This window comes from Corvus kubaryi, unplaced genomic scaffold, assembly GCF_017639235.1.
Source record: "Corvus kubaryi isolate FWS band 111438036 unplaced genomic scaffold, C.kubaryi_AGA036_p1.0 37385, whole genome shotgun sequence".
NCBI classification, from domain to species: domain Eukaryota; kingdom Metazoa; phylum Chordata; class Aves; order Passeriformes; family Corvidae; genus Corvus; species Corvus kubaryi.
Genome location: NW_024581127.1, coordinates 9,959,234 through 9,979,015, shown reverse-complemented (window position 1 = coordinate 9,979,015; position 19,782 = coordinate 9,959,234). Strand labels below are relative to the sequence as shown.

Sequence of the window (19,782 nt, the reverse complement as noted above, 5' to 3'; positions counted from 1 at the left end):
TTGTAAGCTGTTAGCTCAAATTCAAAGCTCAAACTGAAGGCATAGACTGGTAGTACATAAAGTGAAATTAAGGATAAAAAGAGACAATTAAGTTGTAAAGATCCTTGCTAACAGAGGCTTACTTAACATGGCCTTAGAGATACTTGAAACTGAATTGACCTATAAACTAAACCATGCTTGATTTTACAGAGATTTATATAGGATGACCCAAAGCCTATAGAATCTCAATATCATGTCCCAGTTATAAACGATAAAAGCTTATATTTTACTAATTTATAGGATATTCGTTCACCTAACACTTATTCTCATCAAGACTGTAGCTAAGACAGCATAAAGTTGCCTGCAAATGCATTAGAAAATGAAAGATTAACTTTTTTCCATATTTTAAAATAAGAAGAATGAAATAAAACAAGGTATAATGTTGCAAAAACAAACCCCAAGAGAAGACTTTTATTGTCATTCACTCAAAAAATAAGTTCAGGACTACAAAAAATTAAATGTTTTGAGATCTCTTGTCTGTATTGTTGATTATTTATTAATTAAACATTTTCATTTCCTGGTTAAACTGCGAATATGCTAACAACTTAAAACCTTATCTCTAAATATAAATTAAATGTTTAATATCCAATACATAGAAGATTACACACTAGTTTATTCTAAACAGAAAAGAGTCACTCTCCTCTGACTTTTTGCATGGAAAGTGGAACTGTATATGGTGTAACAGTCATGACTAAAAAAATCTTAAAAATAATTTAGTCTACAACATAAAAAATAAAGGTACTAATGACGACAAAAAAATGCCACTGAAACAGACTCTGCAAGGAATTTTTTTCAGGCACTAATCAGACCTAAACCTGATTAAGGGTCTAATTGGCTTGATTACTGATGGCAAGAAAACGTGTGCTATAAGCCTGTTCATGGTAAGAGTTACAGAGGCTTCAGGGGAGTTGAAGAGGCAAGATGTTTAGAAAACTAAAATCAGTATTTTCTAGACCAAAATTAGCACCTGAGATAGCAGATTGCAAGAATGAAGGTGCCCCTCCACCACCAAAGACATCAACAGGCCAGGTACAGCTTTTCTTGTCTATTATAGACTCGTTAATACTCTTTTTTTAGAAGGTATTTATGTAAGTAAATGCCAAAGGTTAGAATTTCAAATATACTTACTGAACATGGTATCAATCTTTATTTAGAAAAATGAAATAAATGTCTTTATTCTCCTCCACCCTACCATCTTTTCTTTATGAAGAAAATATAATTTTCTCCTTTTGAAAGCTGCTTTCCAAATAGGGCTCACCTGAAATAGTATAGGCTTATGAGAGGTCATGATCAACATTGCAAATGGAGAATTAGAGATACAGATATTGCTGCTTTTCATATGACGATATATTTTTCTGCATCTTGTTTCCTTCTGGCAGGAAATTTCAGTGTGTCCTTTCTGAATATTAGAATGTCATGCAGTTATATATCAGCCTGCTTCCTGATAACCATTGGAAAGATGAAGTAATTAAGTAGCTTTTGAAAGAAATATTTTTTTCAGCTTGGTTTTAATAATGTAAATCCTCTTTGAAAAAAAAAATAAGTTATATTAGTCTATATTTTTATTTAGTATTTCTTTGCTGTGAAGGTTAATTCATTCTTTTCAATTTAATTAATAATAATAGAAAATAATGTAGCAAAAAGATAAGTACTCCTTCTCTTCTTGCCTTTGAATTTTTATCTTTTCCCAATAATTTCCCCAGAAAACGTTTTTGTTTTTTCCAGCTTCACATAATCAAAACTTTACAACGCAAAATGGCAAAAATTTATGGTTTCACTAAATAATTAGGGAAATGAAAAAGTTTCTTTAGTATCAGCATGAGCTATTAATCATTCATGCTTATTGAAACAATCAAAACTCCTCCATTATAAAGTTAGTTTTAAGAAAAGGATTTCTTTTAACACATTCACAACAGTTGAGCATATACAAAAATTCTGACATAACTTCTGGGAGCTTTGATTTACATGTACAAGAGTTCTATTAATTTTACAGCTTTAAGTAAAATTAATAGAAGCAAAATGTTTGTAAGACAGAATCACTTCCTAGAACTGATGTTTTCTAAAGCTCATAGGTTTGTACAGCCTCAGGAGGTGTGGTTTAATCCAGCCCAACTACAATTCAGATTTGATTTATCACTGTTATAAATAAGATGAACAGGTATATTCATACTCTCTTTTTGTCATCCACAAAAAATGGCAAAAATGTCTATGTTTAATAACCTTTATATACTGCAGATCTACAAGCATTGTTCACGCTTCTTTTACGGTTCAGTTTTCTTGTGTCAATAACTGCTTTAAAAGAAGAAAACTGCTGCATATCAGCAGTTCTCTGCAGGCTGACATCTCACTTGGCAAATATTAATTTTCTCCATTTCGTTTCTTTTCTTCTTTGCCTCTGTTTCATGAGTTCTTTTACTCAGAGTTCGAATTAAAATACAGGAGACAGGGATTTTATCTTCGGACTTAGATGTTTACTGTATCTTATCTATAATACAGCTGCACAGAGTGTGCCTCTAAGTTAACAATGTGGAAAATGGCCCTGAGTTCTAGCTTCCAAGGCCTTTTAAGGTCCAAATTACCCAATTATGGAATGCCAACTAATTTGTTTTTACTTATAATCCAATAACTAACTATTCATGATCCACACTGCAGGTTTTTTAAACCAATACCAAACCACCCAGATTTGTAAAGAGGAAGGAGAAAAGAAGAAGAACAAATCCACACCCAAAATCCCCCATATTGTTACTAAATCCCATACACCTAATTTTTCTACATCTCTACATACTCCACCCAGTGATATAACTTTTAATTACACAGCAACAACATCAGTGTTATTACACAATTTAGGAACCCTTTCCCAAGGCCTCAGGTCAAATGCGGTGTGCTTCTGAGGATCACTGTCTGTCAGCACTGAAAGGCTGAAATTCTCAGAACTCAGGGTTCCAACAAGCAAAGGGCTCTAGCTAAACAGATGTATTTAGATTTCACTGAAGACATGGATTACTCTTTTGGCGAGAATAATTTCATACATCAGTGCAACGCTCAGATCGTATCAACATCAGCCTCGACTCTTCAAAACACTGCTAAGATGGAGGCTGAATAGATCAGGGATTAAGACATTTCCTGCCTGCAAGGAGCTACCATCTAAAGAGTAAAGAAGAAAGTACATAATATCTGGTAATTGATTAATATAGTAATTAATGCACTAATTTATGTATTTATGCTATTAGGAGGGAGCCTAAAACAAAGAAAACAATCTTTACAAGAAAACACCATGCAAGAACCTTGAGTATGCACAGACATTGATTGGAATTTTAATATACACATATATATATATAAAAATTATAATTTAGTTCTCTCTACCTATGTATATTAGAGCTTCAGTGCCTGGTTCTCTGAATAAAAACAGACAGGAAAACACAAATATTTTCATAGAAAAAAACAAACCCCAACTTATTCTCAGAAACACAAACAAGAGGGAAGTCACTGACTTAGGAAAGGAAAAAAAGTGCAGGAAGACCTAAAAGCTCCTAATATCAAATAACTTTTCCTTATGCTGATACAACCTAATGCCTTTTCCTAATAATAAGCATGCTACACACCAGGAAAATTCATTCTGAGACAGCAAATACTCATGGGCTTGATTAACATGATGCTGGTACACAGTACTGCGAACACCTAGAACTCCCCATGCACACCTCACTCCTTCCTCCAAAGGCCACTCTGTTAAAGCTGACATGAACCAAGGTACAGGTACACAGGGACCTAAGTCAGTAAGTGTGGGAGGAAGTTAATTTTTTGCAGTGAAAGTTGATACCATCTCAGTGTTTTGTAGAGATAGAGATCTGTCATTGTGGTAAGGTAGCTCAAAATATACTGTAGATATGAAAATGCTGCTAGCAAGGATTTTCTTGCTATTTTCCAAGTCCGTGAGAGGCTTTTCTCTCTCACAGAAGAGGTAGCAGAGTTCTGTAAACAACCAAACACCTGCAACCTTGAAAAGTCTTGTTTATGGTACAGTAGAAAAATATTTTGACAATGGATGTTTTAGGATTTTAGCCAATCACCACCAAGGGGTGGCTGATCCTTGTCCAATTAGACTATGAAGAAAAAAGTCTATAAAAGAGTTTATAAAATAATTAAATAAATCAATCTTGCTGCACAATTCCTGCCTGCTGGATCTTCTCTCCTCCTCCTCCCTATGGCTGTGGGACACAGTGATATACCCTAGGACCTAGGCCTGCAGTAATAATATATCAGGTGTGTTAGCCCAACAGAAGGCTCAGGCAGAAGCATGACTAGCTCAGAGATGCACATTAGCTTGTGAGAGGCTGCACTGAACAAGTCAGCTCTGCAAACAGGCAGCAGCAGAACTCTAAGCTAAGCAACTGTGTTTGCACAGAGGATGTGAAGATATCAATTTTTGATTTCAGCATCCATCACAAGTCCTTTTGCAAATCCATCTGGAAACACACAGAACACCCAGGAACAATGGTCAGTGTGTGGCAACTTAATCAAATTCCTACAAAAATGTGCAGACATCAAACCACCCTTATGTTTCGCAACAATTACCATCTACAGTTTCTAATCTTTTTTATTTTTTTAAGGATGAAAACAAAACAACAAATGAACCACAGAAAGAAGAGGCCAATAATAAAGCAGAGCCTGTACCAAAGCAGCAAGGTCAGTAATAAGCTATTTATGAGTTTTCAAAGATTATCTGGACACAATATATGTATACTGTATAGGATTTTAAATAAAACTGTTGTTCTTCCTGGTGCTCTGGCAGGAGCTCTTATTTTTCATTTGTGGAAGAAATAAGGATCTCTGAATTGTCATTGACCAATGTCATTGTCATCCAGACCAATGATTTGTTACAAGTGTAGGCGGAGTATCCAACAATAACAAAAGGAAAAAGCTTTCAAGCACACAGTCCCTTCATGAGCGTGCCCACTCTAATCAGCTAGTCTAGGAAACTCTATTTCCTTTTACTGCAATTTGACTCCTTAGAAATCTTAAAATAAAGGTATTTAGTAGCTTAAGAAAAAAAATGCAAATTTTTAATGTTTCTTTTAACGATATTTCTCACATGTACCAGAAAAGACAGACTTAAAACTATCTGACATTCAAATATTTCAGTGAACAGTCATTCGAAACTTTAAAAGAAACCCCAAACAAGCAAAAAATTGAAGAAAAAAAAAAAAAAAAACCAAACCAAATTCCATTAAAAATATTTGCCATCACCATTCAGACGTTACTGAGGACTGGTACATGGGAACATGGAACTCAGGACAGTAAAACAAGGTAATTATTTGCCTAAGCAGCTGGTTTCTGGAAACAGAGGCAGCTATGCATGGCTATCCTGCCCCCCTCTTCCCCCACCTCCAGTAGCCAAGCCTGTTTTGCCTATACCAGAGCCTAAATGACTGCTTACACCAGCTACCAAAATAAAGGCTCAGGATGGGTGAAGCAACAACTGCTGCTGGGCCATATCCCCTCCTCCCTCCCTCACAGTACGAGTGGTGCAGCCTTTTCCTTTTCCATCCTCCAGTATTGGAGAAAATCAGAGTCCAGTTTTCCTGCCACCTCATGCTTTTTTCTTTAGGAGAGCAGTTCATGTTCATTACACTGAAGCAGCAAAGACAGGAATCTCCAGCTTTCTGTGATAAAGAATAACTAAGAAGAGCAGAGTGACTGGAAAAAGATTAAAAGAAAACTTTCATAATCCTTAATTGTGTTTGCGTAATCATAGCAAGTGTCACAATTACTTTCCTCATATAATGAAACTTTAAACAAAGTCCATTTAATGCAATTATCTTGTTATATAGTGGCTGTAGCATGAAATCAAGGGAAAACAAAGTCTGACATGAATCAACTGTAGCAACAATGTAAAAAACCAAATTTGATGCTTGGCTTTTTAGAAACACTAAGTCACAGATGCTATCCCATCACAGAATGGAGTATCATTATAGAAATTCTTTTTGTTTCCATTAAAAGCTTAATCTAATTTTACAGATTAATATAACTCATTAAGATATATTTTGTGATATTAAACTACTTTTTTTTTCCTTCAAAAATATAAGATAAGTGGTGGTATAGCAGCAGCTACACCATTAATTACTTCAGGAAATTATAATAACACAGCTAGGCTCCATGTTTTTTGGTGGCATTTTAAATCCAGAGTTGTTTGGAAGGTACTTCAAGTCTCATTTTCGAACAGCTGCAAGACACTGAGGGTATTAATGAATTAGATAGACAATGGCTATACAAGCCAGAGAATTTACACAGGGATCACACGTCAGGAGAAGCTTATGAATTTCACCCCCCCTGACTGTAAGTCCCTATCACCTGAGCCAAACAAGAAACTTCTTTATCTCAGGACAGAAAAGGGAGGCTGGTCTAAAGCAGTTCACAAGAAGGTCTAGATAAATCTCCTGAAAAATTTTGTGCACTTTGTGTCAGACCTAAAATCATGCGGTTATCTTCTGGAAGAAGAAAATGAGAATTTGTGTGGGTAAGCAGAGGACGAGAGACTAGAGAAAGCATTTTATGCTGTATGTACAAATTTGGAGAGAACTATTAAAAGCACAGCCAGCACTCAAACAACATTAGTTAAGGCAGACCAGCTAAACGGAGAATTTAAAATGTGTTAAAGTCTTCCCTAGGTGTCTCGTTACCTTCTCTGGTATAATCAAAATGAAATAGACCAGGAAAACCCTTAATCATAATATCAGTTTTCAGCTCCATAGTGCTGAATACAAATCAACAGACTGAGTAGAGCTTATCTTCACTCCCCTTCTTTTCACATGGCCAAAACCAGCCATTACCTTCTCCCTTCCTCCATGTACTTCACAAAGCAGCACAATGTTTCCAGCACACATGACAATCCAGCAGGAGGTACCATTGGAGCCTGTTTAATTAAAAGTAGGCCACTTAGGTCAGTCAGCAACTCCTGGTACTTTTGGCTTCTTTGTTGGCTACTCATTGCCCTATCTCCACTTCCACAGTTGCCCCCTCTCTCACTAGCTTGCTTTGTGATTAATTCTCCATATAATTAATTCACTCCGTAATTAATTCTCTGTGCAGTCAGTTTGTTCCATAATGGATTAATTTTTTTAATCTATTCCCTGCATTTTTTTGTGTGTTTAACAAAGTGTGATTCACCTAATTACAGGTTCTCCATGATATTGAATCCAATTGCTATAATTTCTTTGCATATTTATCACCGCCCGTAACTGACTGGCTATACAACTACTTCCCTTGTTTTACCCACTGCTGTTCAATAGCTCTGTTGGTGGTTACACTCTTTAGGACACATCCAGCCTCCACTTGCTAGCTGGTGACTGCATTATCATTCTCTGTTTTACAATTTCTTTCATCCTCCTGACAGATAATTCCAGTCTGACTCTTTCCAACTACATTTTAGTACTTCTCCAAAGTCTGTCCTCATCTTTACATTTTTCCCTTACTAGAAACTAGTCTGTTTCCAATATTCTGGGTTTTGATCTTCCTACTTGTATTAAATTAACAAGTGTCTCAAAGATGTTTTCCAGAATCACAGTCACATTTATTCAGATTTTACTAAAGTGCATATTGACACTGCTTTGTTCTTGGCAGGACTTGAGTGAGAAAGCTGAAGTAAAACTACCATAGGTATTTCTACACATGCTACAACTGCACCTCTAGGTCATAAGGTAGACAGAACCTCACTTCTGGGAGATTACCAAGTTAATGTTCAATGGTATTTAGTATCTTCAGAGCCTAGATGCTTTGGAAAGAATCTCAAGTAAGCAGTGCAGCACCGCAGAGGAAGGGCTGCTCAAAAGGAACTTCAATCCACTCCAGACTCCCTCTTCTGCTAAGTTACTTGAGGAACAGCCACTTTTCCACTAAGAAAAAAAGTAAAAGCAGAAGATGTTGATAGCTCCCCCTAGGCAGTAGGCTTTCATATATTAGCCTACCTGTCACACCTTCCCTCTTTCACAGTAAGAGAGTTGGAACCCATACCTCTCACTTTCCTGTAGAGTTCCCCAGCTACCTGTGTAAAACCTAGACTAGAGTGGTGTGGGAGGAAGTTCTGTGGCCTTCCTAGCCTCTGGGCCATCATGCAGAAAAGAATGCAAAACCCTGTGGAATCCGAGAAGTTAGAATGCAACATGGAGCATGTAACTAACCTAAACATGGAGCATGGAATGAACCTAGAAGTTAATCAAAACATTAACCATGTAGGAAGAATGAAGGACTTTGATTTCAGTATGTATTTGTATTACAACATTGTTGAATCTTTTAAAAAGGGGAAAAAAAATCCTCCCAACAGGTATCTGGCCCTATTACAAATAAATAAGGCCCAGAGCCAAGATCCTCTCTTCTCAGAGGAGAGTCTTGATCACTAGCTGTTTTACAGAATATGGACGCTCTCTCTTCCTGGAAATAGAAATAAAGCAGATGTATTTATTGAGGGTAACAAAATCCTATGCTGTAAAATCTTGGCTTATTCTGGTTAATTAGGTACCAGCTAACTCTGCATGGACTACAACTGAGTTAAACCTTTGAGAAGGGTGATTTGAATTGAATGTGAAATTTTACAGTCCAAACCTCCCTTTGGCCTCTTATGAATTTGACTCTTAAGTTGCACTTAAGCAGCTTTACAAAACCTGTCCCTTAGCACCAGAAAATCTAGAGTTAAATAAGTGGTTTTTATTTCAAAAAATACAAATGCAGAATGTGATTTTATAAGCTGCAGCCCAATGAACTAAACCTGCCAATCCAAAGATACTTTGAAATAATCTTATTCCTTGTTGCCTTATCCTTTATGCTAGTCACTGGCACTCAGAAACAGGCAGCTGTTATTCCCATAAAATGTTTTCTTTAAAGATTACCAAGGACTTGAATACGTTTAATCAGCTTGCTTCCACTCCTGCTGATGTGAAATCTTTTAGTTCCTCTCAGATCTTCATTTTCCACATGAGTGACAGGTCTAAATGCTAGGAAAACAAACTCAACTTTTTCATACAACCTTTCTTTCCTTATGGAAAATAAATAATGCTTTTGTTAGCCACTGAAGTTGACAGTTGAATTAAGATGGACCTACTTACTGATTGGTTTATTTCACCCCTGCTGATTTCTGAACGTTTTTCCCCTGCACATAGCATTTGTTAAAAAAATGTTGCTTGTAAAGTCATAAAGATGTGCATTCTGTAATGTCAGAGCTGATGTCTTTTCTCTCCTTCATCCATAGGTTTCCTGTGTTTTTTTTTTCCTCTTGAGATCTTCATGACCCTATAGCCATTTTTAGATATTATGGATGGCTCAAGAACATCTCTGGGGGGCAAGGACAATCAGGCAAATGACTAACTCTGTCAGAAGTATCACAGAGAGTTTGTGGACTTGTTCTCTTATTCCCATTTCATTGCTCCAAATGCAAAGTCACTCTTTATTCCAGCTATTCAAGAGAACCTGCTCTCTATGTTACTTTGCAGGCAATACCACTTAAAAGCCAGTTTGAGATTTCTAACATATTTCAAAATGTTTAATACTTTGCAAAAAGAGGAAATGGCCCCAAAAAATCACTGATTTTAAGTGCTTAAAAGTATGTTTCTAAGGTATATATGTCCCTGCTAAAAAGAACAGATTACTCAAATATTAGTCACTGCCTCCTACTAGCAGACTCTACCCATGTCTTTATACAATGTTTCCTGTTTCAAACAATGCTATCTGCCTCAAGTGATTCCATGCACCATTAAAATTGCCACTGTTGTTTGTATATTACCTAAAATAGTTTTACCATGTGAGCATGTTGTAGTTTAACTCCAGCCAGCAACCAAGCCCCACACAGCCTCTCACTAACTCCCCAACCAGCAGAATCAGGGAGAGAATCAGAAGGGTAAAAGCTAGAAAACTTGTGGGTTGAGATATTTAATCAGTTTTTTAGGGAACGCAAAAGCCATGTACACAAGCAAAGCAGAACAAGGAATTAATTCACTTCCCACTGACAGCTGGTATTCAGCCATCTCCAGGAAAGCAGGGCTCCAATCATGTGCAACAGTTACTTGGGAAGATAAACACCATCACTCCAAACTTCCTTCCTAGTTCTTTCCCCCACTTTATACACTGAGCATGGTCAGTATAGAAAGTGTCATATGGCCTGGAATATCCCTTTGGTCAGTTAGGGTCAGCTGTTCCAGCTATCTTTCCCAGCTTTCCATGCATCCCGAGTCTTCCCACCAGTGTGGCAGTATGAACAGCAGAAAAGACCTTGGCTCTGTGCAAGCCCTGCTCAGCAATAACAAAAACATCTCTATATTAACAGCCCTGTGTTCAGCACAAATCCAAACACAGCCCTAACACCAGGCACTGTGAAGAAAATTAATTCTACCCCAGCTGAAACCATCACAGAGCACAAACATCAAGCTACACTAAGTTTTCAAGCAACAATCAAATATATATATTCGATAGAAGAAAAATAAATTATTCCTTTATCTTTGTCTTTTTGTTTACCATGACTAATTCTCTTCTGTGTTCCTGCCAAGTAACAGGAAAACAGATAAAGATAGTTCAGGCCAATCAGATTTGCAGGATTTTTTTTTCATTACTGGAGGAAAAAAAAAAAAAGAACATTAAATTTTCTTTAAATAAACATTGCCTACATTAATCCTGGTAATAAACATCAGAACTGAGTTAACATTTACAACTGTATTACATACATAGCAACTCAATTAACTATATTTAGTACGACACTATCATTGTGAAATCATATAGTAGTTTTAAGCATCAATGTATTTTAAAATGACTACATTTTTATAAAAGTCACTTAAAAGTTACCAGTAGAAGAAAGAATTTGACCATATATTTAATTAATATGAAATAGACATTATGCTTGGGTGTTCTGATGGAAATACTGCTTCAACCAAAGAAAAAGAAGATAAAAGTGAGCCAATGTTTTGTGAATCATCCTATAAAACAATACATTGTGGATTCAAAATTAAACAAGATCATGTCAGTTGATGATAAAGTTGAACTAAAACATGCTTTTGAACAGACAGAAGAAGCAGCCCAGGAAACTTTGCTTTTATATAGGTAAATGCTAGCCATGACAAGTTCTACTTTCACATATACCCAACCAGTACAGACAGGAGAGGAAGCATAGATGTGATACTGGTCATACTGCTAGTACAAGGCAATGGAGCTGGCTGGGAATTCTGGGAAAGAGATTCTTTCCTTCCTGAAATATAACAAAGAAAAAGCACTTTTTCTCTTCTATACTCAGACTGTTACTATCCAGCTGCTGACATTTATTCATATCTTGATATCTAAAAACTGATATTTTATTGGCATTTTGCTTTGCTTTTTAGGGGTGTTGCCATTTTTTGGTGTGGGTTTTTTTATTTTTTGCAATAAGGCAAATATATTTGTGATGATAATAAAATTTTAAAACCAGTGACTAGTGACTGAAAGGTCTATGTTTTATTAGTCCCTAGCAAAAAGTCCCTTCAGATTGTCTGACTGCTGCAGAGGCACACCTCCTGATGCTGAAAAACCAGTAGGGCTGGTGGTCTTCACAGTACAAAGTGCTTTTCTTCTGTCCCTGACCTGCTGCAGCTGCTTTCTCAGGCAGTCTCTTCCCTTGCTCTGAACAGCAGGTTGGCATCTTAGCACCTCGGTCTCTGTACTGACCTTTGGACGGAATAAGAAGAAGGAGCTGTCCTAGCCAGGCTGGAGAGGTGATAATTACCTTTTGCAAGTCCAGGGCTTTTGCGTTAAATCAATAACAGCAGAAATAGGACTGGGAAGTAGAAAAAATGATGAATTAGTGTAAAATTACCAACTTAATCTGCCCTTCTTTATGCTAATTTCTTACTATTAGTAATTACTAATGTAATTATAGTAGAAAATAACATCTTAACACCCTTCTGCTGGAAGAATCATGTTAGTGGCCAAGGAATACGATTTATCTGAGTAGATCCATGAGGTTTTAGAGTCTTTTGCTGACATGGTCTTTTGCCAGAAGAGAAGTTTGCAACACCTCTTTAGGCTAGCTCTATGACAGAGATTTTTGGATCCACCAACACTTTCATACCCTGGACTGAGAGCTTTAGTAGAATCAAAATGACTATTGCAAGAATGACAACTCTTGTGTTGTGTTTTTTGTGTTTTGTTGTCTCCCAGCAATGACAAATCTGCCTGTAACAACAGCTTCATCTCTGGGAAAAGGTCTTCTAGGACTAATGCCTTCAGTTTTACGATAGTGGAATTGGTCCTACATGAGCAGGCTGAAACTAAAAAGAAATTTGCCAGCTCTTCCAATGTTATCCTTAGCCCCACAACATTCTGCTTTTTGAAAACCCATTATGCAAAGTGTCAGACTGATGAGGGTTATCAAATTATTTTTCAACATGAAAGTTTAAAACAAAGACATGCTACTAATTATAAGAAATCATCACTTAAGGCCACTTAAATGGCAAGAGACTATACCATTTGTTTCAAACTCTACAGATTTCCTGCTTAGATTCCTTTGAAAAAGTTACTAGTAACAGAAATGAAGAAATAGACTAGACAAAGTACAACATACCCACATCATTAATGATATATTTCAATCATCATTTACTCAGCAATGAACAGGACTGTCATGGCAGCTGAAGCAACAACATCTTCAATGCAGTACAAACACTGAAGTATAAATAATTTTATTAGCGTTTCTATTCATAAGCAAATAAGCTACTCCTCATTTTTCTTCCTGTATTTCGCAAGGCACTTCTGGACAGATCTATCTATCTTCTACCATGCTGTATGACTTCTTGTCCCTTATAAATTCAGAAAAGCTCTGAATTGACCATTGTTGAGCTAGCTACTGATGAATCTAGTTAAAAACCACAAGTAAATTACATATTCTAAAAGGTGTAGTTATCATAAACATGTTGTGTACAGTTGGCACTGAAATAGATTTATGCAGGAAATTGTTCAAAGGTCAGGTCCCAGAAGCAGTGTCTTTTAGTGCATGTCTACTGAAGAAATAATGTCAGACAGAAGTATTATAGTAATTCTAAAAGTATTGTAATAATTCTTTAAAAATTCATTTTCAAAAACTAAAACCTTTTTTCTAGGTACAGGATCAGCAAAAGCACCTGAGCCTTCAAAACCTGAAAATTCAGCTGAACTAGCTAAGACACCTCAACCGGAAGAGCATCAACTCAAAGATGGGAAAGAAGATGCTAAGTGAGTAAATTCAATTAAAAAATTTGAAATTTCTACCTGACATCCTGAATTAGCATTTCTGTGGGCCATATATCAGTTCTTTAAAAGTCCTTCCTGTAAGGATCTGAAGAGCTTTATTTCAATTTCAAGGTAGCATATATATGAGGCATTCATTTATTACATGCTTTTGTTGGTTTGTTGTGTACAGCATCCTAAATCGCAGGAACGAGGAAAAGGATTTGCTCAACTGCAGTTATATGCTAATTTTAACAGTGCTGCTGCTCAATTATTACTATTTCTTAGAGAAGAAGAAAGTCCCAGAATGCTGCCCTGGAATGTTTGTCACATCATTCTGGCTTGAAACTTTTTACCCTGCACTTTTTTTTTTTAAGTTATAGCATTAAATCAGCGTTAGTCTCTATTACCGCAGGCCTGGTTCCTACGGTATATCACCGTGTCCTGCAGCCATAGGGAGGAGGAGGAGGAGGAGAGATCCAGCAGGCAGGAATTGTGCAGCAAGATTGATTTATTTAATTATTTTACAAACTCTTTTATAGATTTTTTTCTTCATAGTCTAATTGGACAAAGGACCAGCCACCCCTTGGGGGTGATTGGCCAAAATCCTAACACATCCATTATCAAAATATTTTCTACTACACCATAAACAAGACTTTCCAAGGTTGCAGGTGGCTTGGTTGTTTACATTCCCTGCTACCTCTTCTGTGAGAGAGAAAAGTCTCTCACGGACTTAGAAAATAACAAGAAGATCCTCACTAACAGCATTTTTGTACCTACAAGTCTCCACAATCAGAAGATTAGTACTATCTCTTTCTCAAAAGAGACAAATAAATGAAACAGTAATATTCCTTCAGGGGAAAATCTAGGGTCATTCAACCTTTGTAAAAAGCTGAGGTGACTGCTTTGCTAAAATAGAAATATACATGAAGTCTAGAAAACAATAAACTTGGAATAGTCCACAGTCATTTGAGAAGCAGAGATTCATAGATTCATGGAATCACAGAATTCTTTGGGTTGAAAGGGACCTTTAAAGGTCATTGAGTCCAACCCCTCTGCAGTGAGCAGGGACAGCTATAAGTGGATCAGAGTGCTCAAAGCCCCATCCCAGCTGACCTTGAATGTTTCCGGGGGTGGGGCATCCACCACCTCTCTGCATAACAGGTGCCAGTGTTCCACCACTCGCATTGTAAAAAATTTCTTCCTTATATCTAATCTACATCTGCCCTCTCTAAGTTTAAAACAGTTAAACCTTGTCATGTCACAACCCCTGCTAAAATGTTTGCCCCATCTTTCTTATAGGCCCCCCTTAAATACTAAAAGGCCACCAATAAGGTCTCCCTGGAGCCATCTCTTCTCCAGGCTGAAAAACCTCAACTGTCTCAGCCTTTCCTCATAAGAAAGGTGCCCCAGCCTTCTGATCATATTTTTGGCTCTCCTTTAGGCCTGCGACAACAGGTCTATGACAGGCTGAGGACTTCAGAGCTGAATACAGTGCTCCATGTAGAGCAGAGAGGGATAGAATCACCTCCCTCTCCCTGCTGGCGTTTCTTTTGATGCAGTCCAGGATACAGTTGGATTTCTTGGCTGCAAGTGCACATTGCTGAGTCATACCCAGCTTTCCATCCACCAGCACATCCAAGTCCTTCTCCCTACGTCTGTTCTCTATCTCTTCATGTCCAGCCTGTATTAATACTGGGGGTTGCCCAGACCCAGGTGCAGGACCTCGTAGTTGACTTTGTTGAACTTCATGAGATTCCTGTATACCCAATTCTCAAATTTGTCCAGGTCCTCCCTTTGGATGGCAGCCTATCCTTCAGGCGTGTCAATCACACCACTCAACTTGGTGTCATCTGCAAACTTGTGGAGTGTGCACTTGTCACTGTCTCTGTCACTGTAGAAAATAAAGTTCTTCATAGAACAGCTCAGGTTGTTCCTCAGAAGGAATGAGGTCCAAATTCCTGCTGAAAATATTTAGAGGTTAGACCCAACTCCCAGGTTAGATCAAGGCACCCCAAACTTTTTTCAATATAATTGAGTCTATATAATCAAGAATGGAGTTTTCATGGTTTTTCTGGGCAATCTGGTCCACCCTTTGACCACCCTTACTACAAAAATTAAATAGAATTAAATTTTCCTTTGCTCTGAGTTGCTTCTTTTGCCTCTCATTCTCTTGCTGTGTGCCTCTGGTGCTCTTTCTAAATCAGAATGCGTAGTTAGCTTTCATTGCTCCAAGAACACACTGTGGATTCATGTTCAATTTGTTGTCCACCAGGACCCCCAGATCCTTTTATAAAAAGCTGTTATCTAGTCAGTCAGCTCCAAGTCTTTGCTCTCACATGGCCTATTGCCATGCATAATGAAGTTTCTGCCTTTTGAGATCACTTTGAGTGGAGAAAAACAGATACACTCAATACAGAACAGCGTAGAAACTCCTCCTGCTTGTCTTTGCCTTCTATTATTTTGATTATCCTAATAACACAAAGAAAAAGTCTTTCCCTGACATGGAGTTAATTTATAGAGATGATTATCTATTTCGTCCCCTTTACTAAAACAGACTTTGTGTCTGGAAATAATCAAGCAAAATGCTACTGCACATGCCTCTATAAAATAATAGATGCAATTAAAAATAACTCTGACTAGAAAGAATGGAAAAGTTATAAATAACTTAGTCACTTCAATGTGAAACAGTAGGTCAAAAATGAAAACCTAGATAAGAATCTCCCTTTTTTGTCATCATACAATATGTTACTCAATGCTTACAGTTCCACTGGTAAATCTTGTAACCATGGTTAACATAATTACTGTTGGCTTATGAAACAAAAGGGTATGTTGCTTATTAGTAGAAACAAAATCTGTCTGTTAAAAGGAAATTTAAAATATTTATGTTAAACATTGCTTCCTCAGAGGTGTTCTGACTCAGTGTCATGTGTGTATCCAGATATACCTAGTCAGTCTAATTTGAGCAACAGCTTCTAAAAATACAGTAAATATTTGGTAAATTTACAGTTAAAACAATTACCCACTAAATTATGCAGTGGAGGCTGGAAGGTACAGGGCTGGTGTCATTGCACTGGCATGAAACTAAACTAACCAGCTCTGTTGTATGACTCTCAGAGCTGGAGGGAGAATGATTTTTAAAACGTGCCTTTGAGAGAATTTAATTCGTTGCTTCTTAAGGTTCATGGAAGTCTATTTAGACACCATTCCTGATCAAGGTTACTGCCTTATTGAGTCTATGTGCTCAAATTTGCTCACTAGAATATTTTTAGGGAAATCAACAGCCTTCATCATGCGAGAAAAGCTGAGAATTGGAGTCAAATAGATACATGTAATCTACAAAAGAAGCAGCAAATAAAACATGCTCAAATCACTGTCTAGCACTGAGGCCAACTAGAACAATACAAAAATGCCTCCTGAAGAGTTTGCTTGTTGCTAATTTCTAGGTATTTCCATACCTGGGAGTTATTTGGAAAAATGTTAGTTTTACTAGTCAAAGCCATATCAAGGACTGTTAGGACAGTCAGGATAGTCAACTAAGAGTCCCATTTTCCAGGAGTTTTCTCTGCCATTGTTTAATCCATATTTGTATACTGCTCAAACAGAGACTAGTAATGGGTAATGTTGTCTCTTGGGCAACACCAAACTGTGTGGTGCAGTTGACACACTGGAGGGAATGGATGCCATCCAGAGGGACCTTGACAGGCTTCAGAGGTGGGCCTGCACAAACCTCATTAAGTTCAAAAACACCAAGTGCAATGTTCTGCACATGGGTCACAGTAATCACCAGTATCCATAGAGCCTGCGTGATGAACAGACTGAGAGCAGACCTGCAGGAAAGGTCTTGGAGGAATATTGGTGAATGAAAAATTAGCTGTGGGATGGCAATGTGTGCTCAGAACTCAGAGACCCAACTGTTTCCTGGGCTGCATCAAAAACAGTGTGGCCAGCAGGCTGAGGGAGGTGATTTATCCTCCTCTACTCCACTCTGCTGAGACTCCACCAGAAGTGCTTCATCCAGCTCTGGAGTCCTCAGTACAAAAAAGACATTGACTTGGTCTAGAGAGAGCCATAAAAATAATCAGAAAGGTGGAGCACCTCTCCTATGAGGAAAGGCTAAGAGAATTGTGATTGTTCTTGCAATACTACAAGGGGTAATGATTTTAAAGGGGGCAGATTTAGACTAGATATGAGGATGAAATTTTTTGTGATGAGAGTGGTGAGACACTGGTTTGTCAGAGAAGTTGTGGATGTCCCATTTGTGGAAGTGTTCAAGGCCAGGTTGGACATGGCTCTGAGCGACTTGATCTAGTGGACAATGTCCCTGCCCAAAGCAGATGGGATGGACTAAAGGTCTTTAAAGGTCTCTTGGAAAGTGAACAATTCTGTGATTCTATGATATTGTTATGGAAATCAAGATTGGCAAAATAAAGGTAGAATTTCCTTAACTGGAATTTTTGACTCTGCCCAAAAATATTTCAGGTTGCAGCAAGGGCCCACTGAGAGAAGAGGGGATGGGAGCCCAGGATAACCTTAGCACAAGCAGTGCCCTTAACCAGCAAGGTTCAGCCTCACAGGGTCTGAACATAGCAAGCAGAGCAAGATCCTAGCAAAAGGCAAAGTGATGGACCAGGTTTAGAGTCCATCCAGGGAGTCCAGTCAGGAGCGAAAAAGACAGGGTCAGAGACAAGGCGGGAGACAAGGCTACAAAACAGGTCCAAAGTCTATGTAGGAGGCAGGACCAGAGAGAACTGGAGGTAGACACACCTAGACATAACTCAGGCAGTGACCAAGGCCTGACCTGAAGTGGACAACAAAGACCCATGGGCAGTAGAGTGTGGGTGGAAGTCCTGCTGGAAGTCCCAGGGCAATTAATTTATATAGACTATTTTCTTATACTAATTGTCTGTCAAGAATCAAACTTTAACCAAAATTTATTTGATGTGCAAAAAGTCATCAGTATGCCTATTGACTCTGAATAATATACATAATGAAATAAAGTTTGTGGGTATATATTTTTTCACAAATCATATACATCCAGAGCACATAAACTTTCATGGAAATGTTAATAAAAAAGTTTTCACCTTATCTGCTGTTACTAGGACATTTAATTTTTTAAAATGCACCTGTGCAGGCTCAGACACATAGAATAAGGAAGAGGGGAAAAGGCAGTTTTCCTGTTTGGAACAGCACATTTTTTTAATTTCCTCTAAAAGAACAAATATTTTTTTTGCTTGCTAAGTGAATGACAACACTGAAAAAGACTGCATTTGCTCCTAAAAATTCCCATAGACATTGTTTGTCTGCAAAAAAAATTAAAAACAAAAATAAATAAATAAATATAGAAATGGGGGGGAGGGGGGAAAAAAAGGTCTTTCCCTCCCTCATTTTCTAAAATACTGCAGTACACAGTGATGGATGTTAATAAAGAGTAGAGACACACAGCACTGGTCTCAGCCATCTGAACACTACGTCTGAAAGAAGAAACCCAGAAGAATGGATGATGTGCCAAGTGCTGAATTACAGCCTAGTGACTGAAAAATTTAATGTCTGCTTCCTAATGGCTTGGATAGAATTGCACACAAACTGGCTCTGTCTTCCAATATTTTTTTTTCTCTCCTCTATGTTTATTGATAATGTAACAGAAAAACAGGTAATTTTCATTAATAGCTATTTGCTGAGCAATAATAATCTCTGGAAGGGTGGGCTGAGACTACACTGTCTCCTCACAGCAAGAAATGAGGGAGCAGAAGAATGCTCAGCACCTCATTTGCTCTCTAATAGAAGACAGGGGAGTCTTATCAACAAGAAACTAGCACAAAGCTTCAAGGTACAAAACAAAAAAGTTGCAGCAAGTCCTGGAAAAAGTAGAGTATGGAAGAAGGTAAACAAAGCATCTGAGAGCAAAGATCACAGAAAATGGAGGGACGCAAAGAGCTTCTATGACCTCTCCTCTGTGTCTTAAAAGCCTTTAAGCCCTGTCGAATTTGTAAAAGCACTTCATCTTCCCAGATTACCAAAGAGATTACAATGTACTATTTATACTAAGGCAGTACACTGAAACCCCAGACAAAGATCATGAACCCCACTGCGCAAAATACTGCATAAAATAATAATCCATATTTGGAGGCTAAATATTCAAGACCACGTAAAGGAAGAAGAAATGCAGTAGGTAACTGGGACTTCCTATGTTTTTAGATTTTATCTCAAAATCTTACATATGCTCAGTTATATTTAGAGAGGAACAAAAAATTGCATCTGATATGCCACCTTCAGAATCTAGCTATTACAAACAAAATATGTTAATATAAAATGCACTAAAGAAATTTTAATAAAATATTAAAATTATACAAAAAACCCCAGCATTCCCACCCAGAAAGTGTACTCATCTGATTCTGCTTTTTCAAACGCAGAAACACAACTTTCAACATTTTCCAAAAAAAGGGAGCTCCAGTACTGCAAACTTCCATATGAGCATGGGTGGTTCAGGTAAACTGAACTTCATGCTTGTGGTTTGCCTTTCTCATATCCACATCC

General features: G+C 37.5%; 1 protein-coding gene across 1 annotated transcript in view; it reads left to right on the top strand.

Moving 5' to 3' along the window:
- Positions 1–906: 906 nt before the first annotated feature.
- The window catches only part of CNGB3 (cyclic nucleotide gated channel subunit beta 3), a 60,310-nt gene continuing 41,434 nt past the window's right edge, over positions 907–19,782 (top strand). The window contains exons 1-3 of the mRNA XM_042036471.1: positions 907–1,068; positions 4,647–4,722; positions 13,140–13,251. Coding sequence (XP_041892405.1) covers positions 961–1,068; positions 4,647–4,722; positions 13,140–13,251 — 296 coding nt within the window. The 5' untranslated portion in view covers positions 907–960. The remainder of the gene's footprint in view (positions 1,069–4,646; positions 4,723–13,139; positions 13,252–19,782) is intronic.